This window comes from Dendrobates tinctorius, unplaced genomic scaffold (assembly GCF_039654945.1).
Source record: "Dendrobates tinctorius isolate UK_male_01 unplaced genomic scaffold, ASM3965494v1 ptg000086l, whole genome shotgun sequence".
NCBI lineage: Eukaryota > Metazoa > Chordata > Amphibia > Anura > Dendrobatidae > Dendrobates > Dendrobates tinctorius.
Genome location: NW_027361754.1, coordinates 55,238,986 through 55,250,203, shown reverse-complemented (window position 1 = coordinate 55,250,203; position 11,218 = coordinate 55,238,986). Strand labels below are relative to the sequence as shown.

The 11,218-nt window shown below is 43.8% G+C and overlaps 1 protein-coding gene across 1 annotated transcript; it reads right to left on the bottom strand.

The window, feature by feature from the left end:
• Positions 1 to 500: 500 nt before the first annotated feature.
• Positions 501 to 9,263, bottom strand: TMEM52 (transmembrane protein 52). Its single transcript, XM_073585415.1, has 5 exons — positions 9,038 to 9,263; positions 7,472 to 7,533; positions 7,341 to 7,385; positions 4,486 to 4,655; positions 501 to 2,371 (listed from the first exon to the last, which is right to left on the bottom strand). The coding sequence occupies exons 1-5, from the start codon at positions 9,101 to 9,103 to the stop codon at positions 2,067 to 2,069; spliced, it is 648 nt and encodes a 215-aa protein (XP_073441516.1). The 5' UTR covers positions 9,104 to 9,263; the 3' UTR covers positions 501 to 2,066.
• Positions 9,264 to 11,218: the final 1,955 nt, after the last annotated feature.

The window sequence follows — 11,218 nt, the reverse complement described above, 5'->3', positions numbered from 1 at the left end:
AAGACCACAGGTGATGCCTTAACAACTGCCCCACTGCATGCATCTCTCAGTGTAGTGATAAACAGCTGCATGTCCCTTTTAGGATTGGAGATGGGATGCAGGACCTGCAGGTAATGTAACAGGCAAGTAGCACAAGCATAACCTGGACCAGGAGATTGAGCGTGTCAGTTATACATGTGTTGCCAACAGAATAAATAGCCATAATTGAATATTTGCATTGTCTCACAAGTGAAATGTAGCAGTTATTGCCAATATAAAAAAAAATAAATAAAAATATTGGTGTTACTAGGTTAGATATACAACTTTGGAGGATTGAACAAAATTAGATGGCAGAGAACCAGTGTTCTCTCACCATAGGCACAACAATTTATAGGACACATCTTCAGTGAAACTGCAGAGTCTGTGGGGCCTTTAGTTTACAATGTCACATATCAGACCGATAACCTTTCCACACATTGATCATAAGACTAAATATAAATCAAAGTATAAATACACATTAATGAGCAGTTAAGAGTTTTATTGGCATTTTACAATGAACATTAGTTTAAAAAAAATAGTTTAACTGTTACATACATATTCTGAGTAATACGTTAAGACATACTGTAAATCTATATTGCTATACATGTCAAAAAAGGAAAAGAAAAGAATAAAAAAAATTTACATACTTTGAGTACTTCATAACAGAAAGATCTGGATATTTACAGAAGTAAATTCCGTTACGTAGCAACGAGTTCTCATGCCAGCAATTTGCTAGATAAAATGGATCCTTCTGCAAGAAGGAGGACAAACGATTGATAGGAACCTCGATCCCGAGATGTGGAATGTTCAGGAGAGTTGGCACAAACTGGTGAAGAGGTAAATCATGCTACATGTACTGTGCATAGTCACTCCTTTTATGTGGGGGCATCCAGCAAAAGTAGGGTTAATGCTTCACGACTGGGACTACAAACATCATTTATACAGGGGGAAGAGGCACAAATGAATTAAAGCAATGCAGTTGTGGATGTGATGCCTATTCCTGGATGGCATTTTAAAATTACGACCACCGTTGCATTCCTGCCCAACTTAGGCCGGTTTCACATTTGCATTACAGGCCGCAGCGCTGGCCTGCGCACGGCCGCCGCTAAACCCCACCCCCTGCCGCGCCTCCGGCGGTAGCTCCGCCTCCGGGCACATGACACGTCATGCGTCCCCTATCTTTATCACTGAGGAAGTAGGCCGTGCACAGTATGCGTTTGGCGGCGCCTGCGTCCTTTTGACGGTGCGCCGACCAGCGCCAAACACAACCTGTTGCAATTTGGTTGCGCTCGGCGCACCGTCAAAAGGACGCAGGCGCCGCCAAACGCATACTGCGCACGGCCTGTGTCCTCAGTGATAAAGATAGGGGATGCATGACGCATGCAGCATCATGCGCCCGGAGGCAGAGCTACCGCCGGAGGCGCGGCAGGGGGCGGGGTGCTGCGGCCTGTAACGCAAATGTGAAACCGGCCTTATCTGGACACCTTAAAGGCAAATCTGTACAGTTACATTCACAAATCCAGTATGGCTGTATAGCTCAAGAACTTCTATTTACAAGTAATTTTTTTTTTCTTTTTTTAAAGCAAACAATACTATATGGATTTGGAAACTTTCACTGAACAGTGATGGCTGACCCCTGAAATTGTATTTTTTTTTTTTTTTAAACAATTTGCTTGCACCTCATGTAAGCTTTCCTATATTCCCTTGTGAACATAAGGGGAAATTGTAAAGAAAAGCTAAATAGAGGCTGTGAGGCTGACGTGTTTTTGCAGAACAGTCTGTTACAGCTTCTATTTGCAGAGAGAAGAGACACCAGGTATTTACAGGACAGTCACGGAGTATAAATACCCTGTTCACATGATAGGAGAGCGTGAAGGACCTGAAGGCTTCATCTAGAAAGTGCACGCCTTATATGTAGGTCACAGCGCTGCAAACAGATTGGGGGCAGGGAAGTAGATCTTATCCCCTGGCAACTGTAACAGAACACGATCCTTCAAGATTCCAAGCCAAGCGGTGGGAAGAGAGGGTTCCTGATCTAAAGTTAGTCGTCACTGGATAGGACTTGTAACTTCAGTCTCTTCATACTGAGGCGGTGAGTCAGTGACATTAGATACAGCTTGCTGCTCCGGTTGGTGATCTGGCTCCTCTTCAGGTCCCTCGTGCTCAGTGATATCCTCTAGTTTTGGGCCAGTTGTAGAGGTGCCAACCTCATTGCTGGGTTTAGCCATCTTGATGGCTTCTTCATAGGCTGGTGGGAGCTCTTGAGCATATAGGCTATAAGCTGGGGGAGACAGGGTGCTTCTGTCAGGGTCGCCAAAAGCAAACATGTGAGGGTACTGCACCGAGCTGTATGCTGCAAAGAGATAGGAAAGAAAGTGTTAAATGAGAACAGCGTTACATGCCACTTGACCAAGTTGTGGTAGTGTCCAATATGTAGTGAGCAAAATTCAATTATACAAATGCAAGATCTGCTGCAAAGTCATAGTCCTCTCCCCAGAAACTGGACAGAGAAACTCCACAAAGGGCCTCAAATCCAGGGGGTTTCACATAAGGGACGAGCTCTAGTTAGGATCCAGGCCACGGTACACCCAGTTGCTTCAGCAATTGTACTGCTCAGCGTTCAGTAGCAAAGTCCGATGGGGCAGGACAGTATGGCTACGCGGCTTGCATTGGACAGTGCTAAAAAGATCTGCCACTAGTGTTATGCTGCTGGGAACCTCTGACAGTCTGTAATCAGTTGGCAAACCTGGCTAAGTGTCAAAAAGACTATTAAAAAAAATAAATAAATATTAAAGGAACCTGTCAAGTCCCCTAAATTGCCAAGTTTCCAATTCAGAGCCCTAATCCTGCATCAAAACCAAGTATCCGATAGCCCAGACAGTAGCTCCTATGTGCCCAAAAGCCACTTTTATAGCAGTCCATGATATTTCTTAATGACCTCAGACTGGTCCAGTAGAGCATCAATTCACCTTCAGTTGCTGTAATCAGATGCCGCTGCCCCCCCCCCCCCCCTCCAGGCATGGTTGATGTCCTCCTCATTCACACTACAGAGATGATTTGGGGAGTGAGATGGACGTGACCATCCCACCTGAGGCCAAATATTTCCAGGTGAACCAATGTCCTGCTGGACTAGTCTTAGTAATTAACAAATACAGAGGATGGCAATACAAGTAATTTTAAAGGTCCATTTATACTACATGATTGTGAATGTTATGGTCCTGATAATCGTGCATTGTAAACAGGCTGCTGATCACCTGATAAATGTGCCTGTTCGGCAGGTGAAATTATATTTTCGTTTGCACAAAAAAGACAATTCTCAGCAGCACATGGACCCGTGTAAACAGGACTCGTGCTGCCGAGAACAGTGGCAGTCTGGGTGTACTTCACGATCTTTTACAGATCGTTTAGTGTGAAGTTGCAGTGCGCTCAGCCTGTGTAAACAGGATATCAAACAGGTTTAGTGTGGTTGGTCAGCAGGTGAAAACAACCCCTGGGGCCCATTACAACTACTGTTTACACAATCAGACTTAATTAGGAAGTGGGATTAAGGTTCTGAATGGTAAAGGAAGGGGGTGCGTTTGGGAGGCTTGTGAAGGGGATCACTAATTGCACAAGTGACATCATACACAATTGACTGTCCATGTAAGGCATTTGCTTATGGCACCACATATAATGCCTATATAATAGCATAAAACCAGCAGGGACGTCGGCAGCTTTATGCAGAAAATTCTCTTATGTACTCAGCGGTCGTATGACCTTGTGCTTCGATTATACATACAAGTTACCGTGCTGTGGATGGTGCAGTCATTATCTATGGCGCCACATATGCCTATAATAGCATAAGGCTATGTGCACACGTAGTTGGAAGTGCTGCGGATTTTTTTTTTTTTTTTTTAAACCAGTTATTTTTATTTAGGTTTCAAAAGATTTTAAACAATAAACAGTGGATATCAATATACATGTAACAATTCACATATCTTGTAGTAATACAATCAAAGCCATCCCCCCTCCCCCAATACTCCTTATGCTGGGTATACTTGAGAGTCTTCGCAATCATATCACGGCCATCCAGGCGGACCATATTTTTTCGAAAGTTCTTTCACCATGCCTACGCCTGTAAATGGCTGCGGATTTTGAGAAATCCGCAGGCCAAAATACCTGCGGATTAGCCTGTGGTTTCACACCTCACAATGGTGAAGGTGTGAAACCGCAGCGGAATCCGCACAAAGAATTGACATGCTGCGGATTGTAACACGCAGCAAATCCGCGCGGAAAAATCTGCAGCATGTGCACTTTGTTTTTGGTTTTACCATTGAAAACAATGGTACTTTACAAAGCAGCAGAAACTGCTGCAGACCCGCAGGGCCAGAAATGCTGCAGAATCCGCACCATGTGCACATAGCCCAAAACCGGCAGGGACGTCGGCGACTTTTTGCAGAATATACCCAACGATCCAATTTTACTTACAAGTCACGGTGCTGTGGATGGTGCTGTCGTTATCTATGGCGATCACAGTCACTTCGTAGGGATGATTTGGCAGGGTCTGCACAAGCGGTTTCTTCTTCTTACAGCAGAACTTGATGCAGCTGGCAGTGGTCCCACAAAGCAAGAGCAGAAATATGGTGACCAGGATCAGCCTGGGGAAGAGAGGGAAAAGAGACTCAAGTATACATAAACAGACAGAAAAATGCTTCCCTCCGCCAGTGCTGATAATTAAAGGCTTTGCAAAAGGCACCAGAAACAAAAGCATAATGAAGAGTCAGTGGACCAGGCCTAATTCATACTTGGCACCAAGGGGGAACAAAAAAAAAAAAAAAAAAGCAAATTCCCAATTACAGGACATAAAAAAAACACCAAAAAAGTTCCAGGATCTATTTAGTTGCTAAAATAACCATTATTGTTCCCTTTTTTTTTTTTTTTTAGGATTAAGGGTAGTAGATAGTGGAGATATAACTAAAGGGAGGAGGGGGGTGCACTTACTAATCTGCAGTGATTTCAGATTCCAATTGTTAGCAAACCTCCTAATAAAGGACTGTTGTGCTTCGCATACAGGAGAGGGAAAAACCCCACAACAGTGGGATTATTTCTAGGATAGGCCATCAGTATCAGATCGAAGGTGGTCTGACTCTTGGCATCTGATGTAGTCACAGCACTCCAGTAAGTGGCATGTCCCCTTCGTTGTTTACATTTTGTAGCAGCCAGGCCCTTATATTACATCTCTGTGCAGCTTCATCCAACTCAAGTAAACGGATCCGAGCTGCAGTACCAGGAACGGCCACTACAAAATGTACAGCGCTGTGCCTCGAAAGCGAGGAAGAGGACATGGCGCCTGCAGTCAGTCAGCTGATAGGAGGGTGTCTAATGCGCAGTGCCACCACCGATCTATAGATCAAAGTCCTGGCTATTTGCAATCTGCTTAATTTTTGAGTCACTAAAGGGAAACAAAAAATTAAAAAAAAAAATTAAGAAAAATGGTAGATATTGCTTCTATATTTAGTTCTAGACAACAAGTTAATACAGAGCACGATTTCCACCAGTTCCTCCACATGCCACTGAAATGTTTCATGAATTAAGCAGCAGGGATTTCCTATGGTCGATATTTGCGGGGACCAGAACAAAGACCCCTGACAACCGCAGTCAGCCTGGTCAGAGTTCAGCATCCAGATGGATAACTTCCTCATTAGGGTCACTACAGAACACAATCACCCCCCCATCATAGCTTTAGTCTTAGTTACCGTACTTGAAATAGCCCTTCACAGTCATCTTTGTTTTCCCTGGGCCAATTACCAGCAACAGCTGCAAACATATAGCAAAGCCTCAATATAAAGCCACATAATGCCCGAGATCCCCCTGCAAATGATCCTCCTCTACTGCACAATCTGGGGGGCTGCTGTGCAAACCCAAGAATAGGCTCCCTGATTATTCCTTATGGATGCCCCCCGAAAAAAAAGTGATATTGTCAGGTAGGTTCAACGCATACGTGGTCATTTTGTATTGAAGGAGGGGAATAAGTTACAAAGTTATTGTCATTGCATACTGGATTGCAATGACAGACAACACCTCTACACAGCTGATCACACAGAATCCATTCATAATAGGAGATGTCACAGTTCACCTCTTCCTGCAAAGTCACCTTTACCCTGATGGCAGTTTGACTCAAACCGTATCGGTGTTTGGGGCACAGTCTATCACTGATAATGTCTATGTGCCTAACAGGAAGTAGGAGTCTCCTCACTCATTATGAGAGCGGAAATGTTTTATTTTAAAAATATGCAGTGATAAAATAAATAAAATGTTGCCATTTTCACACTTTTCTTTAAGACTCCAACTTTCTATGTCAGGAAATGCACACATACACTAGCAGCAATGAACAGACCAACTCATTCTTTTGTGCAGAAGCATCTAATCAGCATGTGAAAACATCACTGAAGTAAGGAGGAGTAGGGGGGCTGCAACACCTACTGGAATTGGTAGATCCTATGTTATTAGCTGTGTAAAGAGGTGTTAAATCCTGCCTCTGCCCAGTGTGAAGCCTGCTGAACCCTATTTTTTAAGTTACAAGATGAACCTTTAAAAAAAAAAAAAAAAAAAAAAAAAAAAAAAAAAAAAAAAAGTGGACAGAGTGATAAAAAAAAAAATCCAAAAAGTAACAAAAATACAGGAAAGATTTGATGATTTACTTGGACAGTCATTAAATTTACACACTAAACAGCTGCTAATTTGGGCAAAATTTGCAACAAATGGATAAGTTTAGCGAATTTTGCCAGACACACTTCCTCTTCACTGGCATATAATTTGTGCCAAATAGGGGGTTACTTGGCATTAATCTGGAAGATTTTATCCACACTCCCTTTCCTAGAAATGGTAAAAAAAAAAAAAAAAAAAAAAAAACCACACACACACAACACAACCCCTAGCATTTTCTGATCCAGCAACATCAGATTAGACACTGCAGATCCAGGGATACAACTCGTGCCTCTCCATGGTGCGGCAGAGCCTTGGGGAACTATTTGGCATTTTACACAGAGGCAGACATATCACTGGTGCAGCCACACAGAGTTTAACTCAAGATACTGCTCCTTGTTATCAGCCATTTCATACTGAAATAAGGGGTAAACATCAAAGCAAGTCCCGTAAGAAGTCTGCATGCCGCATTCACGCTTTAGTTCAATACACATCAGGATGCCAACGTGTTACATAACCGATATGTACAGTAGTCACTTTTATAGGCAGAATACAGAAGGGTTAGTCCTAGATTAACCATAAAACAGATCATCAAAAAGGAAGAGAAATAAAACATCATAAAGAAGGCAGATACTCACCACACATACCAGAGGTTGACCCAGCTTGTGCCTTGAGAACAATCGCTGAAATAGAAAGATACAAACGTTAAGTGTAAATAAACAAATCTAATGATTCAAGAAAACAAAAAATTAAAAATACAAACACTCACCCGACACAATCATGGCTGTGGTCGTGCTCAAGACCATCATCATCTGCCAAACACAGAGTAATCTGCAAAAGAAAAAAAAAGAAAAAAAAATTTATTACAGAAGGTGAATGTCACGTAGCGCCTCGATGTTCTCACAATCCGGCAAAAATAAACACTCAACCTAGAGACATAGCCGACCCATGACATAATGCAGCGCTGCCTGGAAATCATAATTCACACAGGCACCTACAGAGTGACTAGTCCAGACTGCAGCAGACACCAGATCTCTGGAGGTTAATCATACATATGCATGCAAAATCCCATTAAACAAATACACATAAAAATCACCTATAATCCAGGTGAATGAGATTTAGATCTCAATAATCCAGAATAATAAAAAAAAAAAAAAAAAAGGACCATCTAGAAGTAATCACTAATTTGGACTTAATGCGATCTATATCCAGTTTAGGGTTCACTAACACATCTTTCTCACGTACAAGTTCTGTGCGTTCCACAGACAGACCCGATACCCAGGATATGGAGCTTTTCACATGTCCATCTTTCTTTATGGACCAAGTGGTTGGCACCAAAAACATGGAGACACAGCTGACATTGATCCGAGTTACGAATCAAACTCACCAATGCAAGTTTATGGGTCAGTGTAAAAGATAAAAAAATATAGCATTTGGATGCCATCCAATCCATGTTCGTTCACCTTTTTTCAGTGACTGAAAAGCATACACTTTTTTTTGGGTGCATACAACTAAAATTGATGAAACCTGACACATGAATGAAAGTATTATAAAAAAAAAAAAAAAAAAAAAAAAAAAAAGTCAGTTTTCGCATAGCAAGCAATCAGCAAATTATCTCCCATCCTATGGATGACTTATAAAATTTTGTGAGTAACTTTATCTAGACCACATCACACAAATGCATATGTAATCTAGAACAATCTATTCTAATTCATAATGAAAGGGTTTACCCCCCCACCAAGGCCCAGTTATCCTAAGAGTTGAGTCTCTGGAACCCAGAAACCAAACCGCACTCAGCTTTATTCATCAGCCCCATAGACCGTGAATGGAGGTCCAAGCCAAAGGTTTCAGAGCTGTGATCCCAGCAGTCTGACCACCAGTGAACAGCAAGTTATCGCCTATCCCACAAAATAGGCAATAATTCAATATTTTGGGAATAATCCTTAATCTAGAACCCAACAGAAACTCAGTTATGACCATACAAAAAAAAAAAAAAAGGATAATTTAGTAAAATACAGCTCTAGAATACAAAACTAATCTAGACGTGTCCAAACAGGAAAGCCAGAACATTCATCTGAGAAGGGGGAATAATCTGCCATGCAGCAAGGAGGGAGGAGGCCACAAGGGATGGGATCCAGCCTGGAAGAGGCTGAAGAAGGAAAATGAAGGAATATAAATTATTGAGACGCCAGAGGCAAGCTGCTGCAGAACCTCTTGCAGACAGGGCCTGCCAATCAGTCCCTCGCTATAGAGGGCCGCGGCCCGAGGAGGAGGCTCACACCGTGCTGGGCCCCCCATGTCCAGAGAACAAAGAAGCCCCGAGAAGAGACGTTACCGTGATGTGCAGGCAGCCGAGCAGCAGCAGCATCCTCCCCGACGTGTAACCTCCACACACAGCCATGGCGTCCACCCCAGCAACACTTATTAGATGGAGGATTACAGCACAGCTCCAACCGCTCACACACAACGACGAGCGCTAATCCAGAGTCTGGAGGAGCCGCTGACATCACCGAGGTTTATAGCCGCACACGCGCCCATCCTCCAGCCCTGCCCCGCCGCTCCGCCGGCTCCTCCCGGTCTCCACTACTACAGCGAGCGAGCAGTGCAGAGTGCAGAACTATGGGAACCCGAGCGCAGACAAGTGCGCGGCTCCACCAGTAACATCGCAGTTTACAGTCTTCTAAGGCACAAAATGTAAACAGAGATCTGATTGGTTGCTTTTTGCCATTGGTTGATGGGGGCACAACGGTTCTACTTTCTCTTTGCTCAATATTTACAACTAGGGGACATTTATCAGTATCCAATCACATCTCAGCTTACATTTTTCTAAGGTGGAGTGGAAAATGCCAACAGAGTTCTGATTGGTTGTTTGGATGCCATTGGTTGCTAAGGCAACTGCTCTACTCTCTCTGTGATGTATATACTATTCAAATTCCGAGAAGCTTTATTGGCAGGACCAAATAAATATTAGTTCTGCCCAATCACTTGTATATATTGGAGGATGTGTATCAGTACTGTCTAATTCCTGGTCTGAATAGTCTTAAAATGCACCATATATATCACTGAGGTTCACGCTGCTTGAGATATCTGGCATATTTTAAGATCGCCTATTAGTTCTTACTTTGTGCCAGACATGCGCAGCACAGTTCTAGTTATTTTTATTATTTTTTTATGCATGGTACTGCTTATTAGACCACGCCCCTTTCTCACAAAGCCACACCCTCTTGTCAAACAGCACAGACAGTGTATAAAACCCATAATAAATGTGCAATTCATGAATGACTGAATCCTCGTGCATGTAGCCTAATAAATCCATTCTGTCCTGGTTATGTCACTGTTGAGACAATGGGTCCCCTTAGATGACCTGACTAGTGGGGACAGTTCCTGCACTGTGTCCTCTGAAAATGAGTATGAGCAATGATGGATAGATGCTGGCCTGGGCGGCAAATGTACCTTGTTAATGTATAGACAGTAGGCACAGACGCAATGTGCACTGAGCCTGTGGCTGGTTTCACACATCCACGTTTCACCGTTCATACAACGATGTATAGGCCGGCCGTGGGTCTCCTGACCCAAACTCTACAGCCTGGTATAGATCTATGGGGCTTTAGGGTTTGGGTCAGTAGATCTACTCTCTCCATGAATGTTGGCTTAATAGTTAGATCGCACCAATGGGCCTACAGGACAGACCGTACGTATGGGAGCCTACAGAACGGACCATACATATGGGGGCCTACAGGATGGACCGTACGAATGGGGGCCTACAGGACGGACCGTACATACCGGGGCCTACAGGACGGACCGTACGTATGGGGGCCTACAGGACGGACCGTACATACCAGGGCCTACAGGACGGACCGTATGTATGGGAGCCTACAGGACGGACCATACGTATGGGGACCATACGTATGGGGATATACAGGACGGACCATTCTAATGGGGGGGGCCTACAGGACGGACCGTACGTATGGGGGGCCTACAGGACGGACCATACATATGGGGGCCTACAGGATGGACCATATGAAAGGGGGCCTACAGGAAGGACCGTGCGTATGGCTCCCTGCTGTACCACACTGTTCGACTGTATCAGCATCATTGTTGTCACTGATGCAGTTCAAATTCGCACTCGTTAGGACATCCAGAACGCTCCAGCCCTGGGAACGCCACTCCTTGCCTTTTATCCTCATTTACGTGAATAAAGAGGAATTGCAATACCAGCCAGAGTGGTGTTGAGGGGAAAAAATACCATTTTTCCTAATCCCGGACAACCCTTTAAGGCCAAATTCAAACATCTGTCCATCTATCACACCCCGAGAACAGACCATGAAGCACAGCCTGGTTGCAGGTCTCTGTACGCAAATTCGACAGCTTTATTGGTGTATATGAAACTGCGGAGATCAGGTCAGAAGACGTGGGGTCGGTCCGTGCGTCGCAGTCCATACTCAAACTGTGATATATGGATGGACGTATGAGTTCGGCCTAACTTGAACCTTAGGAAATTCTACCTTGTGAGAAA

Excerpts from the sequence above, each read along its gene's own strand:
- TMEM52 (XM_073585415.1), bottom strand. The coding sequence starts at position 9,103 with ATGGCTGTGTGTGGAGGTTACACGTCGGGGAGGATGCTGCTGCTGCTC. Across the intron at positions 7,386-7,471 it reads CACAGCCATGATTGTGTCGG|CGATTGTTCTCAAGGCACAA; the intron begins GTGAGTGTTTGT and ends TTTCTATTTCAG. Across the intron at positions 2,372-4,485 it reads CATCCACAGCACCGTGACTT|CATACAGCTCGGTGCAGTAC; the intron begins GTAAGTAAAATT and ends ATCTCTTTGCAG.